We start from the raw sequence: 19,926 nt of genomic DNA, 5'->3' as shown, positions 1-19,926 counted from the left end.
GTAAACCGACCATCATCACGGTCGGCCAGCTTCCTCCAGTGAAATAAGCTACAGACATGACAGGTTTTATGTAATGGAGAAGCTGAAGCTTCTATAAAACTGAGCTACGGACAAGGGTTGGGGCCCTGGGGCTCAGGAGATGCTTCTGGCTAGTTCGCGGCCTTCTGGGCTGTGTGAGTGTGTGCATGTGCGTGTCTCGTGTGTGTAACAACACGCAGTTCTATCTCTGTGTCTGTGCATGTGTGTGCATCTGCATCTCATTGCTGGGGACCTTATCTATCCTGACACAGAAATTATGTTTGCATTTTCATTTTCCCAGCCCTGCTGGTCTGTCACCAAACTTGCCCTGACAGCTCCTGTCCACCAGGCAGGCTTGGTCCCCCCCCTCACCCGCCTACCCCCCCTTTTGTCCTATGCCGCCTCGCTACGCCCCAGATGCTAGCCAGTTAGTCTGCCGCCTCTGCGGTGCGGGCAGATTGCTAGAGACAGATGCCAGGGCCACTGTGGGTCCCTGTTTGAGGATCTGTGTCATAGGCCAGCCCTGGGCCCTCACTGTGACCTTTAGAGCTGGAATAGACTCTGGGAAAGAGTGTCAGCAGCTCCGAGCTCAGTTCAAGTGCCCACTGTCCCAGTACTTATATCAGTGTCTTCAGTACCTCCTCAGTCAAGGTCATAAACTGATATTCCCAGATAATTAATAGTTCTGGCACAAGCAGGGACCTTATTGAACCCCTTTCAAAGAACAAGCCAAGAGATTTAAAAGTGTAGCGTTGAATTCATGTTTAAAATACTCCCTTTTTTCCTTTAAATTTCCGTTTGTGCAAGAGAGACGTGGACTGCATTTAACAATCAAGTCTCTTTGCATTGTGCTCTGTTAGCGCAGCTGTTTTGAGTAGCGAGTGTCTCACAGAGTGTCTGTCTGTGTTTTCTACATGCACTCAGTGTGTGTAGCTTTTTTCTTTGTTCCCCATGGTGGCTTTATTTGTTCTATCTACAGACCTCACAGTATTTATTGCATTTAAAATCAAAAGCATTTACCAAATTAGAAACATTAAGTTATTGAATCTACCACTGAAACTGTGTTATATTAAATTTAGCTTTTTTGAGATTAAACGATTAATTAAATTAGCCATTAGTCTGTCATTACATCTCATTACAGATTTAGCACACTTTCCTAAAAGCATGGTTCACTCTGAGAATGGACAGTTCATGCCATCATGCCATACTTTTTCACCACTACCATTATGATTTTCGTTTTTCGTTTTAATTATTTGTACCTTTAATTTTTGGTTTATGCCCTCGTGCCTTTCACTGGTAGTACTTCATCGTAGTTACATCTGATTTAATTTCCCTTTACCGCTCTCATGTTGATGTCTCTATTTCCTAATGTGCCTATTTCATTACATCCTTTCTCCCCCTGTGTGACCTGCCACTTGTCTTTGCATTTTCCTCAGCCAAATATAAGTATAATGGATATGTCAGATCACGTAAGTGTGTTTCTCTGTCCTTCTCCATTCTGCTCCAGCTCTGTGTTTAGACTCTAGACCCCTCACTGTCATGTAACATATTAAGTACTGATGCTTTGCTTTAGTATTTGCTTTGTTGTCCCTTATTCCTTTAGAATATGTTGTCTTGTGTCTTATACAGAGACAAAGTAAACTCACAGTTTAACCAGTGTTAAATTCAATGTTTGTCAACTTAAATAATTTCAATATTTGACAGGAATTTAAAGTAATGGGTTCCTGGTATTGATAGAAAAGAAATTATTTGTGTTTGATAATACCATGTAGTTCCATAAAATATTCTTTTTGTATTGTGCTGCATGTAGCAGCAGATGGCGCTACAACACCAGGGAACAGTGGGAGTCAGAAAGAGGCTGGCGTTCGATTCAAAGCTGATTGCAATTTAGGTAAATCTTAAATAATTGTTAAATGCATTATTTTATATTTTTTTTACTCTTTACTGGTTAAGAATATATATAGTTTTGCAATGCTATTTGTCACCTCTAACATTTTATATGTATATTTTTATTCAATGTATTTTTTCTTATAAAGCATATCAATATAAGACATTTTTTTCCTCTTAGCAGAACTAAAAGGAGCTGCAGCTGTCATGATATCAGTTTTAGTTTTATATTTAAAAACAACAATGCATGGCAAAAAAAGCTTTTTCATGCAGTTGCAATGCAGGTAAATAACAAAGCTTGCTCATGCAGCAAACACTGTAAAGGCAAAGCCAGCTAAGCTCACATACAAAAGTAAACATTTGTAGTTGTTATTCCTCTGCCTCATCATCCAGTTTACATTGGGTCATGACGATCTGATAATGCTTGCATGCAGGACAGTACCGTCATGTGATTAGCATTTCAGGAAGGGACAGTTGCCGTCTGGGTTGTTCAGGATGCACAGTGGACCTGCCAGGGCGGGTGAGCGCTCTCTAACGCTGCACGTGTTTGACAAGAGCCAGATGAATCCAGGAGCTATCGGTGGCGCCCCGTAAATCAAGGAGGCAGCTGACGGCTGGGATAAACGTCTGTTTATCGCCCGGGGCCACCCAAGCATGCTCTCTCCTCCAAACAACCGACCAACCACCCTTCTACCAAAGGGAGGAACAGGGCTCCTCCTCTCCCATTCAGCTTTACAACCACTTCAGTACATGCAAACATACGGGTTGACTCTGCAGCCTCAGTCAGAGTGAATGTGTGCGTTTGGTGGGGCGGCTGAGTGAACATCAGCTGTACGTGAGTTTCTACTTGTACAGAGTATTTATCCTCATACTAGGCAAAGCAGGTTGTCACTGGACATACTGTCATTACTGTCAAAGTTACAGTAAAAATGTTTGAGAATGACTGCATCTTTAGTCTGCGATCAAACCATATTTCTATACATAATCCAAAATGAATCATTTAATGTTTAATGCAACAAAGTTTTTGAATTAGTAATATTATAAATTATTAGTCCTAGTTTTATATTTGTTGAAGTGAAAGTACTGCACTACACATTATGCTTGAAATGACAAAATATCTGATTGGATCTGACTGGCTTTAGCCAAGCTATGTCTCTGCTTTGTTCTAACAGAAAGTGTTGCGCATCTGTAGAAATAAAACGGAAAGACTTCTTATTAATTCATGTTTGTCACAAATGCAAAGTAAATGTCACTGTGAACATTTCAGTCGGGGCGTGTGCCAAGCAGATAAGAGATGTTGGAGTTTCAACAGCAGTTTGAGAAAAATGAGATGATAAATGATTTCTGCTTTAATGGCATACATTTTTGGCTTTCAGAAATTACTTTATCAGAATTTAAATATTAAAAATTGCAATCTTTCTCACAGAAACGAGTTTGATCTTCATGCAGGTTTTTAGTAACTATGGGTCTTATTTCGAGTCAGTGAATCTCTTTTCTTAACCTAATAATTGGCTTCCCAACATGTAGTAAAAATCTGAATTTTGTTTAGGAGATTTTGCCTGAAATCTCATTAAATTAATTATATAGTTTAAAACAAATATAGAAAAAAAAGCCCAAACAAGCTCTTAATTTTCTACAATTTAACACTATAGTTTCTTTACTTACTAATTCTTGAACATGAATACAGGCTTTCTCACACTTTTTTATTCTCCATTGTTTGACAGTAATGGATGAAGTTAGACCGTCTTTTCAAAAGCGATCAGTTAAAACCACCGGCTGCAACTCCACCTCCATCACTACAAATGCATTCCTCCCCAACAACTTGCACCCCAACCAGGAGCCCCTGTCCAACCCGGGCAAACTCAACATCCCCCTTGTTAATAACCGTAAAGGAAGTCTGCTCCCCATGGGGCCGGGGCCCGGGGCTGACCCCTCGCAACTGCGCCTCAGTATCTCAGGTCCAGGAGACGTGGCGGCCAGATCCCTGGCTGAGAGTCGGCTGAACCGGGCCCGCAGTCTGCCGGTGAAATACCGCTACCACCCCAGTAATGCCATGCTGCTCAGTCACAGTAGGCACCGTAGGTTGCCCCCTTAGCGGGATGCATCAGTCAGTAACCCCGCCTGTCCCGTCCCTTCATTTTGTCTTGTTTGCTGCATGACGGTTCACTCTGCTGCTGTTGTTGCTCCTGCTGCTTTGCACGGATTTGCCTGCTAGTGCAGTGGCTGCTACTGTCTACTGCTGGGTGACTTCCAAACTGAGGAGTGCTTAAACATGTGAATTTAGAATTGACACAAAAGAGGAATGTTGCAGGAGTTGTGAGCTCTGAGGATATTGTACTGAAATACAAACTTTTGTTTTTAATCATTTACCGGAAAGGAGTTTATTACACAGTGGCTGGATAGTATTTAATTTTGTTGCTGCAGGTGCAAATGAGAAATGTTATGCTTTTACTGTCAGTAAATTAAGTTTAAATCAAGAGGAATCTGTCTAACAATATGGCGAGGAATGCATATTTTCTGATGTGGTATTTTCAAAGTACATTAGAGAGAGAATTATTTGTAAAGTGAAAAGTGCTTGTGATATTAGCTATTCCGAATGCCCAATTGCATAAAGGAAATGTCAGAGAATGACATTTTATTAGAAGCCAAAGTCATATTTCTTATCTTTTATTAGCAGAATTAGGTGACAGCCTGGGACGGGCGCTCAGACAATAATGAATTTCCACATGCTTGGAATAGTCACGGCTTGCAGCGTGCACATTGATTTGTACTAATATCATGCTGTGTTATTGATTTCTAACCAAAGGACTAACACGGGTTTGAAGTGACGGTGCACTTGGCATTTGCGCTGGGAGAGTGCAGAGTGGATAAGAGTATCTGGGTGCCTGTCTGAAAGCTCTTGAAACTCACAGACAGTAGTGAAGATCAGACTACTGTTAGCTTGCCTGAAATCTTCAGACGACTGGGCCTGGCCTCAATCTGGCTGCTCTTTCTCGTCCTCTCTGTCTGACTGGGACTCATGCAAAGTTTGAAAAATAGGGTGTTTTTTTATTTCTATGTCTCAATGTAGCAAAGCATAGTTGACAGAAAGCTGAACTTGAATCTGATCAAAATAAAAAAAAAAAACTGGCTATGGCTCAGCGTCCTGCAAAGCGTCAGACACAAAAATGGACTATTAAATCTTACATAATTAATTTTACTGTGAACTTAAGTCCTGACCTTCTTCTACTGGAGGATGATGTGTATTTATTAGCTGCTATTCCTAGTCCACTAATTCATACTGTCCTTAGTGATTTGTCTTGAGTGTACTCTTGGCATGGAGGTAGACCTGTAGAAGAGAAACCGTGCACTTTAGATAGAACTGGAATAATGGGCTGGGGTTCAGATAGTTTTGTTTAAAAAAATCAATAAACTACCCACTCAAGATCCATCTCCATAACCTTTATTTATTTCATTGTCATTGCTTTTGCCCATGCCCCACTGACAATGACAGTCCGTACCATCACATGGCAATTAATGGCGTAGGTAAGCATGGTCACTCTGATGCAGACTGCTAGAGGTCCAACCATCTGCATATTTTAGCAGGTGTACTGAACAGACGCAGTACTGAAGGGCCCTGTAAAAGTGCACCCTAGAAAAGACAAAATCTGGGGATTTTGGGACGTGAGCCTTCCGAGACATTTACAGGTCTTAAATAGTTTTTTTTCCTCTGTGGTTTTCTCCTGCCTTTCAAAGATTTACCATTGTCCGTTACTAATGCTTTCTCTATATTTTCCTCAATTTGACACTGAATTAATAGTTTTCCTTTTCTTCTGTTCATTTTTTGTTTGCAATGATTGATTTATATTTTTCCTTTTTTTTTTAAATTCATGTCAGGTCCAGCACACTTTGCCAACTGTCTGTCTCTATTCTGACACTCTGTGCATGTGTTTGCAGTCGAAGACGAGCATCCGTCAACTCTTTCGCCCAAAAAAAAGCAGCGCAACGGAGGGATGCGAAACTCACCCAACTGCTCGCCCAAAATGATGAGGTAAGAGACGCTGATTTTATTCTCCTTCCAGCACTTCAAATGGGGGGAGTGAGAGGAAGTCAGACAGAGGGAGGGATGGAGCGATGCGTGTGAGAGATACTTCAGAGGCGGATGCTGCTGATGGTGAGATGGTGGGAGTTTGGATGGATGGGAGGGGGCAAATTAGGGGTGGCAGAAGAAGGAGGTAAGAAACTCTGTGAGAGAAAGAGAGAGGAGAAGTGCCCTGTTAGGCTCTGCTGTTTAGGATGGCATGCTGTCAGCTGTTAATGACAGAGCTGAAATAATATTTCTGTCATGAAAAGCGGCTGCGAGGAGCCGTTTGAAAACTCCTCTGGCTTTAAAGTCCCAGCTGTCACCTCCTCCGGTCTGGTCCACATGTGCTCCTTAAACAATGCTGGCACTAATGACACCAGCAACCAATCAGAGGGACCTGCATGGTTACTTTGCCCTCAGGCTACTCTATTGTGGGAACCCCTGTGAGTACTGTTTCTGGTACTTGAGGCCATATGTGAGATGTATCATCACAATCAAATATGAATTCAAATATTACCTTCCTTTTATCCTGTCCTGTGGAATTAAATAGCTGTTAATTGATTTTGAAGGATAAAAGGGGGTAGGTTTGTGTGCTCCTCTGGCTGCGAGGCGGGGTTAGCAATACGACAGCACGGAAAATACAGGGAGGCCGAGCTGTGTGGATTGGGACGGCAGGATAAAGGCATGGCAGGAAAGATCTAACAGGACAGGAACACTTATAGCTACGCTGCCCTGCTCTTAATGAGTGTAAGTGTTACGGTTGTCAAATTTATGACTTTACAATGGGAAAATCTTAAGAGAGAGCTGCGTGGTTTTTGTCACACCCACTTGTCACTGTTAGTATTCACGCAGTAAAGCTGCACTGCAGTAGAAACTTCTGCATCTGAATTGTGTGGGAAAATAAATAACTTCAAGTCATAGTTATAATAGTCGTATGTTATAATTTGTAGGGTTTGTTGTTGTTGTTTTTTCCCCAAAAAAAGAAACAAAGAACACCTCAACATGAATCCAACATATTATTAGCAAAGATAAATTTACCTAAACTTAAAGAAAAAATAATAATAATAATTATAAATAAATTACAGCACACAACATAGGCTCTTACCCATGAATCCTTCTGAAAACATGTTAGCCAGCAAATGCTAAATCACTGTGAAGCACCGGTCCATAAGAGTATGGCAAACTATTAAGCTCCCAGCACACAGGGGGTAAGGGACCCCTAAGTGGTCTTCAGAGATACTGCAAAGGGGCTGCCAAATTACTGTTTGGTAATTTAATTTAAGTTTTAATTTTACCTTGAATATATATATGTATATATATATATGATTATTTATTTTATTTTTTTTTCAAAAAGAAAGCAATAACCCAAACCCAACATATCACTAGCAAAGGTGAATTGGCCATTAAAAACAAACCAAAAAAATAAAAATAAAAAATAAATAATTTGATTTACAGTACACAACTTTGATGATAAGCTAACTTTTATTTGTGAATCCTTGTGCAATCATGTTTGCTCACTAACAAAAACACACTGTGCAGCACCTGTCCAAAATAGTGAGCACAATAGCGAACTAATAAGCTGACAGTTTTGTACTATTGAAACATATCAGCAAATTAGCTGTATTATTATTTTAAGTGTATGGACATTCTTGTGACACTCTGACCTATCGTCCATCTCAGAAACAAATATGATGTATAAATATACGGATCTGCCATTAATTATTATTTAAATAGCTTAGTATTGTATGCATCATAAAAGGGTAAGTTTATAGATGGCACTTTAGGCCGCCCTACACGTTACTGTAGGCCCAGTTTAATAGGCAGCTCAATTTTATACAATATAGTCAGGGGTCCCTGTTTTGTCTCTCTTTCAGTTAAGGGGTCCTTGGCCTGAAAAACACTGAAGACTCCTGCCTTAAAGCAAAAATTACATTACATAGAAATAGTTCAATACGTGCAAAAAAGAGTAATATAAAATAGTTTGAATTTCTTTTTCTACCTTTTAATCTGTTCTCACATGTTGTTTTTGGTCAGTATTGCAGTGTGGTGTGTTTTCCTTACATTCCAGTCGAGTTCTTTGTATGTCGGTCCTGCTTGCTTCCCTTAGGCACAGTTCCTCCTACTGCACTGGCATGCCTGTGTGATTTTGTCCAGTACGCTTGTCGGCCTCCCCCTCAGTTCTCCACAAAACAAGCATTTAATAAGCCTTCACACTTGCCGAACCATTAGCCCAACACAGAGTCATACCCTTCAGTCTAGTTTGCAACAGAGCATCATTTTTGGATGCCCTTGCTCAGAGGGAGAAAACTGCTACAAAAACAACTAGACATTGGCACATTTCCAGCTAACTGCTTGTTTAAAAGGCTGTTTAGTTTGCCTAACTTAAAGCACAAAACCTTTTCTTCTCTTCCTTTTTTGCTTAGGAGATGGTCCCTGTTTGCCATGTAATATATGCATCTTTGCTTTGATCTCACAGTGATAATAATTCTTGCGAGTTATTTACTCAGTTTTGAAAACGCTTCAAAGCGGTGTCAAAGTTTTCTCTGCTTTAGGGGTGCTTCTGTATTCTGCTGGCTCTTGGGTACTGGGATGACAGGTCCTCTGTTATAGGTGTAGATTTTTTTTCCCAGTCTTAGCCCTCAGCAAAACATCAAATTACCCATCACAGTCCATAGCCCCCCCCCCCCAACAGCTGCCCCCGTCAACATATAACACCATATATATTAAACAGTTGTGCTTTACAAGGTGGATTTTATGCACAATGAAAAGTGATTGTTTGAGGTAGCCTTAGGGATACTTTATTCTACAAGCAAGGAGGGGGAAAACACAGTAGAGAGCTAGCAAGAGAGCGAGCATACGTATCAAGTATGGTTTTTACAGGACTTGCAGCCTGAAGGCCTTTGTAAATAAATAATGATCAACAGATTGGCTGTGGGCTTTTGAAAAGCATGCCTTTGTCAGTTTGCATGATGGGGAAAATTTTCAAAGCAAGAGGCTGCCTTCGTAGTCTGGCAGAGAGGGATTGGGGGAGCACGCCCATCCCCAGCTTGTGACTGCAGAGTGATACACTGGAATAACTCAACTCTGTTTGAAATATATACTGAGGGAGGGAGGGAGGAAGAAAGAGAGAGGGTGAGACACTGGAGTGAGACATGCTGTAAGGGAAATATTTGTCCTATATAAAAGTGCATGCTGTATCTCACCCAGGGAAAATATTTGCTTTGCAATCCCAACTGTTAATTAGTTCAATTTTGACATTTATTTTGGTGGGGAAACTTCTAATAAAGGGTATACTTTAAGAATAATAAATACATTAAAAGGTAGAAATTTAAAAAAAAATTTTTTTTTAAAAATTTTTTATTGCTAAGGGTGACATTAAATCACACTTGTGTTCTAACTGACCTATCCTCAGCACGACTGCGTTTAAAATTTCCGAGTTGCCAATTTGACGTGTCACTGTGCTAACAAGCTGCATCGCCACCATGGCATTAACACCATCCCCACAAACCTTTCTGACGGGTCATGACGACACGCATCCAGTCGCAGCAAGATGTCACAGTATCATCTGCAGCTGATATCCCTTGGGCGTGGCACTGTGGCACAGACGTCATGTCTGCTCTCCCGGAGTCTTGTGGTAGGTTCAACCCGAGGCAGGGAGAAGGCAGAGGGAGAAGGAGGTGTGTGTGGAGCCTGTGACAGGCTGCCAGTCACACCGCTGACAGCTCTGTGAAAGATAGCTGTCTTGGCAGAGAGAGCTGGAGCGGCAGCCCGCCTGCATGCGCCAGTCAGCCCCTGTGTGGAGGCGAGCGGAGCTGAGCAGATTGAAGTGACGGGGGCTCTGTGGAGTTGATTGGCGCAACACGCGGCTCTGGATGAAAGATTCAGGCTGAGTGTAAAAACACTAAATGCTGTCAGTGTTATTATCACCTGCACTAACTGATAGAGGGAAGGGGGGGGGAGATAGAGGTGGAGAGAGAGGGTGGCTAATTGACAGCTTTTTTTTTAACTTTACTTTTCCTGCGTTGGTATGCAACCCAAATGCAGGCTGAAGGAAGAGGCAACATCAAAGCCTTGTCAGTGAATGACAGTGTTGATAGAGGATAGAGAGAGTGATACTGAGAGAGATGTATGTCAAATTCTTGAGATGTTTTCTCCCATATTACTCAAATGTCTCTCTCTGCAGTTCCCTGTTTTTGGAGTCTGTACAGTGCTGTTTTAACCAGTGATTTCATTATTTGGGTTGAACTGTAAATAAATAACATTTGCATTGCAATTAAACAAGCAGTGTTCATTGAGAGGCAGCACTAAATTTTGGCTGTTTTTCCTGACTCAGTGTTTTGGATGAAATTTTCTGGATTGCCTCTAGAGGAACTGCGAGAACACGTCTTGTAGGATAAACGCAAGAACAAGAGAGGCAGGATAACAGGACTGACAGGAGCCCTTTCATGGTCAGTGTTACACCGGATAAAACTCAGCAGCCCACTGCTGTGGATTAGCCTGTTTGGTTGTGACATGCTGTTGAAACATTAATGGCCATCAGTTGGGAAAGCAAAATGTGATTGGGCAAATTCCTGAAATATTTAAAGTGTGAGCCTGTCGGAGCTTTTACTATTTGCGCCGCATGGCGTCAGGAGCTGGAAGAGAGGGTAAAAGCTGGTAATTGGCCTTGTGTTGTCATGCCATTCAGTCAGTAGCACTCAAGTCTTGCTGTTCCCTGCAACACTGCGAGCGCCAGGGTCTTTGAGTTTTGTGATGACTTGACATCAAGGACAAGAAGGTACGGAGGAGTGATACAGTAGCAGTGGGGCCTACAGTATGCAGCAGAAAGTCCAGCACTCTGAGAACGTGATGGATGTTTGATGTGTTGTATGAACAGGTGGTCTTTCACCTCTTTCATGTTACGACTTCATCCACAAGGCTGCAGTCATTTCACAAAATGTTCTAATATTAATGAATTGTTCTGTCTTCTCAGTCGACACGACCCCCTTCTAATTCCCGGAAATGAACAAATCGAGAGCATGGATATGAACGTGAAGAGGTATGACTCGACAGGGATGTTTCACTGGTGCCCATCAAAAGACATCGAGAAAGTCATCCTGGTGAGTGGGACAAGAACTGTGCAAATGCAAAACCTCTAAAATAAAATATGCAAGAAAAAAAAGTTAAAGTAAGTATGGACGTAGGCAGGAGTTTCCCCTCAATACTGTAGTAACAGAATCACATACTAATATGTATTGAAATTTCTCTCACTGCCTCTCTGTTGTTTCAAGGTGAGTTTATGGTTTTTTTTTATACATATATATCCGCCAAGGATCTGTGAACAGCATCTTAACAGTCCACGCATGGTTTTGCTCAGATGTTTTAACACGGCAGTTTGTAAGCATTTATGTTAGTGCACAGTTTGGTCAAAGTTAACCCTGTCCAAATTAAGTGTCACCTGAAAATAAGAATTGCCATGTGTTTGTTTCCTTGGAATGAGTCATTTATATCTATATGTGAGGGCGTCCTCCCCCTGGAGTCCGCCACGTTGTTTCTACAGTAGCCCACAATGGACAAACCAAACACTGGCTCTAAATAGGCCCATTTGCATTTTACACTTTGGCCGCTGTAGTTCTCCTACACACTTGGCATGCAGAATAGTTTCAGTTCTGCAACCTCGCCACTAGATGCCACGAAATCCTATACACTAGACCTTTAACCATATATGTAGCTTCAGTTCAAGGGGGGGCAGAAGGATATTCCTGCATCAGTTGATTGGGCAAAAAATGTTGTAGACAAAAGTGGGAAAAAATGTCTTGGGGGGGGTGAAATTAAAATTGGGTGAAGAAATCGGTTTAAAGACTGAACTTTGTTTTTCTTAAAAAAAGGAGGCTCTCTGAGGCCCATCTTACCCCTTACAAATCACGCAAAATGGTTTGGTCCGCCCTTGCGCATTGATTTGTCTTTGTACGCAGCAAGAGCAAACTGCAGCAGAGACTGCATATGCATATGGCTCAGAATCTGGTGCTACGCCCCTTATGGACACTAGCTGAGGGTATGCACAGATTTACAGTGATGGTCCCTTGTTGCTCTTCTCCTCTGCCTCATGTTTTCAATAAACAAAGATGCAGTTATAGTTTCAAACCAACTGGGATCATAGTAGCGTTTAGTTTACTTAACATACACTCAAAGTTGCAATTGAATGCACATCAAGTGGCTGCGACAGGCGACAGATCTTAAAAGCAGGGCATTGTTCTTTTTTTAATACGAACGTCATACAACAGAGGAGCTTTGTTTATTTATACATCTCTGATTCATGACAGGGTCCTAGTCATACATACTGTATGTGCCTAAAATCTTACAAACTGCATTTTTCAGCTGCCCTTTGAATAAAAAAGACCACATGTTGTGTTTTTGTTGTGTAAACTTCCTATTTCTTATTATCCAATAAACTGCTTATAAACAGAATAGTGGTTAACCAAACTTTTGTATATGTGTGAGGCCTGTTAGTAGACTTGCTTTTATTGTGGATTAAATGTATGATTCAGCTAAATACTTGGTTAACAAACTATTTAATATGGGTTTATAACAGTTTATATGAGACTTCTAAACATACTTAAAACTAAGATGTGTTGCTTCATGCACACTAACCAGTTTTCTGTTAACAGCACTCATTTCTTTCTACATGTTTGTCTTTGTGTGTCCCTTACTCTCTTCTCTGTGTGCACTCCTTCTCATCCCTCTCTCTCTGCTCTTCTCCCCCTCCCCTGTGTCCCCCTGCAGACCCGGAGTGAAGCCTCCATGACAGTACTGAGCGGCCATGTGGTGGTCTGTATATTTGGGGATGTCACGTCCGCTTTAGTGGGGCTGCGAAACTTGGTGATGCCTTTAAGAGCCAGCAACTTCCATTACCACGAGCTAAAGCCTATAGTGTTTGTGGGCTCGTTGGATTACCTGCGGAGAGAGTGGGAGACTTTACACAACTTCCCCAAGGTCTCCATCTTACCTGTGAGTGCACCAGTTCACCGCCACAGGAGATGCATTTAAACCAGAATCTTTGTCAGACTAACAAGGCATTGACATTTTGACTTACATGCACATTGAAATCCTGAGAGGGATTGTCAGTTTGATTTGATCACACATTACTCAATTGAATGATCACTCCATGAGAGCGTAGTCAGCCCCGCTCATCCACAGCGGTGACACATCCTGCACATCCAAAATGGAGTTTATGTGTGTTGCAGCTGCAGTGCCCATCACAAATGGCGTGCATTGCTGCCTTAGAGCTTGTTAGGCCTGGCTTGACTGATGATCAGAGGAGAATCCCAAACACAGCCCTCAGCGCAGGCTAGCCTTTAGATTAGTCCATGTCTCTGATTCTCCAATGCCCAGTTAGATCAGTGGAATGTCATCGCCTCAAAACAAGAATACTTGTTAACTAATTTCCCAAAGCTCCACTGTGCTCACTTCTTAAATTTGTTTTTCTCTCCCCTATGTCTGTCTGTTCTCTGCATTTTGCTTTCTCTCTCTCTGTCTTGCTGTCTGTTCTCTCTCACCCTGAAGGGAACGCCATTAAGTCGGGCAGATTTAAGGGCTGTCAACATCAACCTCTGCGACATGTGCGTAATACTGTCAGCCAATCAGAACAATATCGAAGATGCCTCGCTACAGGATAAGGAATGCATCTTGGCATCTCTCAACATCAAATCTATGCAGTTTGATGACAGCATCGGGGTCTTACAGGCTAATTCCCAAGGTAAGGAGCGTCCTATTACACTCCATGTGCACTGCTGCCCAAAGGGGACAGGTTGTGGCAGGGACGAAAGGCAGCAGTCAAAGATGGAAAAACAAGAGGGGGAAATGAGAAGGATGGATGTAGTTTGTCAAGCACAGACTCTGCTAAGTGCTCTTAATTAAAATACTCTGTAAGTTTGTGGCATGTATAAACTGGCTTTATAGTACTCCCGAAGATGTGCGCACACAAAATATTGTGTTGATCGCTTCATCAGCCCTTTGAAGAATGTTTTTTACACATAATTTTCTAATGATTTCATTCTTGTCCCTGGTAATTACATGCTGCTAAACCTCCTTGATAATACTTTTTAATGATGTAATCAACATGACTGTGTCATTTGATGTTGTTCCCCCTGATCTGGTGTCTGGCAGATCGTCTGGAACAGATTGTTGATGTTTGCAGACAAACACACGAACCTGGCATCCCATCAGGCCTCATCATCATTAAGCAGCTAGTACAAATCACCAGGCAGGCCAATTCAGCTGCTCCTCATTAGTCACAACAAAACAGCGACACATGCACGCACCTTCGTGTTGGAATGTGTGTGTGTTAGCACACATAGCACACACACAGACATCCATGCCAATGCAATCTATCAATGCACATCCACAAACAGGTAATCCTCCGTTTATGATTAGCCCGAAAGGCATGACATGCCTTGAGCTCAGTACTATTTAGTGCCACCACAGTGACTGTTGTAAATACAAATCAAAGCTGAAGGTCCAAGAGGCCATTATTTTTTAGTGCAGAGCACTTCCACATGTTTTAGGAGAATGCCAATGCTGTTATTTCTCCAGCCTTGAGTGAGTGATGTGCTGTCGATAGCCGTGCCACAGAGGAACAATAAGCAGGGGTAAATCTTAGAGCACGCCGCTCTGGGGAGCAGTATTCACAGAAAGCCACCTCAATATGGAAGCCCACTAGCCTATATCCTCTCCCAGGGTCGATGGATGGAGCCTATTGTCATCAATAATTGGGTCTTACATCAACCACCCATTTCAGTGATAAATACTTCACTTTAGAAAACACACACACCACAGTGACATGCAATCATGCATACACAAGGAAACACACGCACACTCCCAGACACTGCTATTGTATCATAGGTATTGCTTTGGGGATTCCTTCCTCCTAGCGATGCTCCCATTCAGACACTGTCTGTGGAATTTAAAACAAGAAGGTGCAAATGAATAAGTAAACATGCGCTTTCCTGGGGGAGAGCTTCTCACGGCTTCTGGAGCATGTAGTCAACCGCAGAGCATAGCTGTGCCCGGGGGGCTACAGGGATAAGGGGGTATGTAACCCAGATCTCACTTGTCTATTGTACATTGTAGCTGAACTGAACAGACGCGGTTACAGCCTCACTGTGGCAAAAGCCTGTGTGTGTGTGTGTTAGAGAGAGAAACAGGCTGATGCTCAAAGTCTTGAATAAATATAACTTTACAAGTTTGCAGATTATAAAAGAAGCCAATTAGAATGAAAAAAAAATCCAAAACTGAGAAAATTTGAGCAGCATTTTTTGCCCAAGGTCTATTGCATAAAAAGAGGACAAAATACTTTATGTGCATAGACCTATATTCTTGCAATTATTTTTAGAAGATAATTTCAATCAGGGAGATAGATACAATTCAGCTCTTCTTTGCAGTACCATGGCTCCGTCTTAGGAAGACACACAGCTCTCTGTTTGCAGCTCACCAGCTCACATTGCAACTTTTGAGCTGTTTGTAACCTAAGAGGTTTTGAAAGCAGCTCAGCAACAGGCCTCATGTATCGCTGTTCTCACCAACACTCACTTTCTGCTGTACACACTGCGCAAAGCGGAAGCTGTTCCTCTACAGCTCCGCACTGTGTTCATGTTCACTATGATACAATAAGAGCAGTATTTTAAAGGCCATATCCAAAAAAACTTGCTGTCACTCTCCAGTGGAGTAAACGTCATCCTTTATGGACATCGACAAAATGATGTTTGCACTGTCTGAGCTTGTGCTCCCTGGTTGACTCGTTGTGTCAAACCTCTGCTATTTCCAAGTTCAATAATTGGTATAACAAGAGTTATGATTATCCGTGCCTCAGTTCAGTGTGTGCTTCCCACTGTGTACTCAACTACTTGGTGTCTTTTCTGTTGCAAAGGGCTGGAAGATGTCTTTTGTAATGTAAGCAGCTCATTGAGTTTCTTGACAGGAGAGGCACACACACTCTCACATACGTAGAGAATTTGCAATCCTTTTAAAACTTTGTGACCTGAATATATTCCCTGCATTATGTTTCCTTGGTGGTGGCACTATAAGCTGGCATTTTGCAGTAGTCAGCATTAAATGATGGATGTCAAAACACAGTTGATGCATTATGCATATAGCATTACAGATTTAAGGTGTTTACTTGTCACTTTGAGGAAATGCAAAAATGTGAAGTCATGTGAATTCATACTCTTGTCACTTGCACTTGTATTTCACGGTCCCGCACCACGCCATTTCCGATAAAAGGTTTTCAGGATCCACTTCACCAATTTTATTGTAACAAAATGAACAACATATAAAATTTATGTCTGCCCGTTGATGGAGGGATGTGAATGCTAAATATGTCTTAGCTGACCCCTAAAAGCACAGTATCCGGATTGCAATTTTTAGGCAGGTGCCTCATTCACTTAGCCTCCTCGTCCTGCTTCCTTTTTTTCTGTCAATCCACACATTTGAATGACACAAAAAGCGTACATCAACAACTTCATGCTGAGTGAGCTGACATGCACTATGTATAATGGTATTGATACAGAGTTCCAGGTCACATCCTCTTGTTTATGATACATCTGCAGTAAAATACTTACAAGACATGCAAGTTTTTGCTTGGACTGTATTTTTTTAACCTAGAAAAGATGCAACGGACAGTGCTGCCCCACAAAAACACAGCGATGCATAAAAAAGCAATAATTCTGTTGCAGAAATACATATTTTCTGAGGAGCAGCACATACGATTTGCAGAAACAAACAATACAATATTACTGCATCAAGTCAAAGCGAGATTATGAGACAGCCACATCTAGCCTCAGCTAAAGCTAAATCAAAAATTGCTTGATTTTTCCCCGTCTGCCATCTTGAAAAATATTCATTTTGGTGAGCTGACATGACAGTTATTTAGTCAGTCAATCCACAATATTTAATGAAGCAGCAGCTAAATCCAATGATAAACAACAAAACAAAAAACTGCCAAAGTCCTGTTAAAGCTAATTAAGAACATCTCAGTTACTGTCACTCAGCTTTTGATTCTGTTGGGAATAACACAGGTGAAATGTAATGAATTGGAAATTAATTCATCTTTTTGATTGCAACATAAATATTTGAAGTAGGACAGACAGAAACACAGCCATTATACTGGAGAGAAGACAGACATCTCTACAGCTGACATCTCCAACACTCAGCAACTCACACCAAAATAATCTAGCCTAATAAGTAATAATACAGATAAGATGAAAAATGTGTATTTTGATTTTGGGGTTAACTGTCCCTTTAATGCCACTGTGTTATGTTATTTGCTGATTTCTATAAATGTGTTGTGTTTTCAGGTTTCACGCCTCCTGGAATGGACAGGTCATCTCCAGACAGCAGTCCAGTACATGGCTTTGTGCGTCAGGCTTCCGTCACCACCGGATCCAACATCCCCATCATCACAGAACTCGGTAAAGCTGTTCACACCCACCTCAAATGCAAATATTGCATGCCATACCCAATAACCTCAGATCAACTCATTACTCATTTGCAGACATAGACACATAGAGCCAATAATCTGAGACTTAAACGTCATGCTGCTGCCAAAAGTTCCAACTCATTCAAGGTCAAATGGACTTGAGGAATGTATGGTGTGGAATTTTTGTTCCCTTTCATGGTGCTGGTAGCTCTGCCCAACTCCCGTTCATATTCGTATGTGAATTATTGGATCTGGCCAGCTTGTGTCAAGTGGTGATAATGTTAGCTACAAGGACTGGAAAATATCTTTGCCCTGAGGACAATGTGGACAACTGTAACTTGAGAATGTCAGACAGGCATTTTGAGGACTACAGCTACATCTCCTGCAATTTGTCCACTAATGCACAAGAGAAACTCAGCCTGATGGAGAGGGTGAGAGAGCGAGAAAAGGGAGGAGAGTGAAAAAGGTAGAGGGGGAAAAACTGCCTTGGTTGCAAAATGGGTCCATTTATTAATAACAATGGCAGTGGCTGTATTCCCACTGGTGGTGGGGACTCATGAAACTTTCAGATCTCTGAGGGGCCTTCTAAAGCACCAGAGACTGGCTACTCTGTCTCCCCTGACCCAATTAGGGAGCAATGGAGCATGAGGCCAGCTAAGAAAAGGCCAGAAAGAGAAAGGAGCTACCTAATGTTACTTGTAAGCGGGCCAGCCATTACCTGCAGAGAGGCTCTCCCATTAGACTGCTGCCCGCATACGTAATCATCAGATGCTATCCATGTTGGAGTCCTTGGTTGCCGTCCTGGACTCAAACGCTAGAAGCTCCAGTTGTGTGCAGAGGAGAGGTGGCTGCATGTGGAAGCATACACTGTAATTACACTGTCATATGTTCAGTTTGCAGTGCCAGAGGCAGATTAAAGTCGAGTTGGAACATAAAAACATGCCTCATTTGAGTTGCATGACCAATTTTGCTTGTGTGGCGTGTAAAGTAGGTGTGTTTATGGATAAGACCATGTTTATCCCTTTCACTGTCTTACTGTGAAATAATTTATTATTGTTGTAGCGGCACAGTGGCTTGACAGCGCTGGCTTTATATCTACTGGGCTCTCTAATCCAGGGTGCTTTACTTTTAGATACCGGACAACCATGAGTAAATCCTGGAGTTGACACAAGTGGAGCGAAAATGCCTTTATTGCAGTCTTTGAAACTGTTTCAATAACGACACTATTTCTCCCCTTGCTGCACCGTCTCATCACCATTAGCTAAACCTGGCAAACTACTGCCATTGGTTTCACTCAGTCAGGAAAAAAAAAGTGGAACCAACATACAAATGATAACAGAGCTGGGTAAGCTGAGCCTTTGTCCTCTGCTGCCGTTCGTTCCCTCGCTCCGCCGCTCTGCTCCTCATCAGCTTGTCTTGATTTATCTGGCTGTAGTCAAGGCCCTCGCTGCTCCCACGGCTTCACTTTGAACACATTTTGATTCTTCGTTCTGGTTGAAATTGACTGTCTTGTTTTGGCCCCTTTTTTAGTGATTTTTTTTTTTGTTTTGTTTTGGGGGTATTTTTTTTCTCCTCCAGTTGCGTTTGCAGAGCATTGCTAGGCTTTTGATCATGCTCAGTCTGTCCTTGTGGCTGTTTTCATAGCAACACCCTGCCCCTCACCCCCCCTTCCTCCTCCAAACACACACACATCCAGCTCCCCCTCCCCAATTCACTCCTTTGGCCCAGGCCCGTTTGCATCAGCCCCTTGTCTCTTTGACTGACATTTCTGTTCCACAGTGCACAGGAAGCCGGGGAAGAAATACAATTTCAAAACCAGAAAAAACTCAAGATCAAACCATCTTTTAAGCTGTTTATTTATTTTTTAAATTTATTTTCCAGTTTCTTTTTTTCTCCTCCAGACCATATCTCTGAAGCTCAGATATCGGAGGAGTTAAACAAAAACTTGTGATGCTCGTTTTTCAAGTAACACTGCTTTACTGCCCATAGCTGCGAAAACACAGAAAAAAGACACACACTATAGAGAGCACTTTGTGTTATTTAACCAATTATACCACACACGAGAGGCAAAAAAATATCTTTGTTATTTCAGTTTTGGAGTTAATGTCATTTACACTGTGCCATTTAGGTCATTTAGCAGACCTGGTTTAAAGTTTATAATGGGATAAAAAAAGTGTATTGTCACCTGGCTGTAATTTGATTTTCAGGCCAAAGGTAAATATTTGAGATGTATTTCTCTAAAGACGATGATGTGACAAACACATTCATCAAAGAACACTATAAAAAACATAGCATGGATTTATAAGTGCATGGTTTTTTCATGTGATGTATTAGCCATTGTTGAAGTCTCACTTATTACCACATTTACTGGATACACCAAGAAATACCTATACGCTGTTTTCCTCACAAAATATTCACATTTTGTTTTTACTTAGGTTACCCAGTCCAGAAATTGTCACTGTCTCTTTACTGAGAATTTATCTGTTTGTGTGTTTTACCATATATA

At 41.7% G+C, this 19,926-nt stretch overlaps 1 protein-coding gene across 19 annotated transcripts in view; it reads left to right on the top strand.

Moving 5' to 3' along the window:
- The window catches only part of kcnma1a (potassium large conductance calcium-activated channel, subfamily M, alpha member 1a), a 176,042-nt gene that overhangs the window by 141,196 nt on the left and 14,920 nt on the right, over positions 1-19,926 (top strand). For 5 of the 19 annotated variants that reach the window (XM_088086719.1, XM_088086716.1, XM_088086718.1 and 2 more), the window contains 8 exons: positions 1,455-1,487; positions 1,829-1,909; positions 5,842-5,935; positions 10,941-11,067; positions 12,731-12,955; positions 13,511-13,703; positions 17,299-17,412; positions 18,682-18,765. In XM_088086719.1, coding sequence (XP_087942845.1) covers positions 1,455-1,487; positions 1,829-1,909; positions 5,842-5,935; positions 10,941-11,067; positions 12,731-12,955; positions 13,511-13,703; positions 17,299-17,412; positions 18,682-18,765 — 951 coding nt within the window. Of the gene's footprint in view, positions 1-1,454; positions 1,488-1,828; positions 1,910-3,629; positions 3,984-5,841; positions 5,936-10,940; positions 11,068-12,730; positions 12,956-13,510; positions 13,704-17,298; positions 17,413-18,681; positions 18,766-19,926 lie in introns of all 19 variants that reach the window. The other 14 variants (XM_088086727.1, XM_088086726.1, XM_042502562.2 and 11 more) reach the window with 7 other exon arrangements.

Source organism: Plectropomus leopardus, chromosome 13 (genome assembly GCF_026936395.1).
Source record: "Plectropomus leopardus strain MGB_pleo_1.0 chromosome 13, ASM2693639v1, whole genome shotgun sequence".
In the NCBI taxonomy this organism is placed as follows: domain Eukaryota; kingdom Metazoa; phylum Chordata; class Actinopteri; order Perciformes; family Serranidae; genus Plectropomus; species Plectropomus leopardus.
The sequence above is the reverse complement of the archived record's forward strand: the minus strand, read 5'-3'. Positions and strand labels throughout refer to the sequence as shown.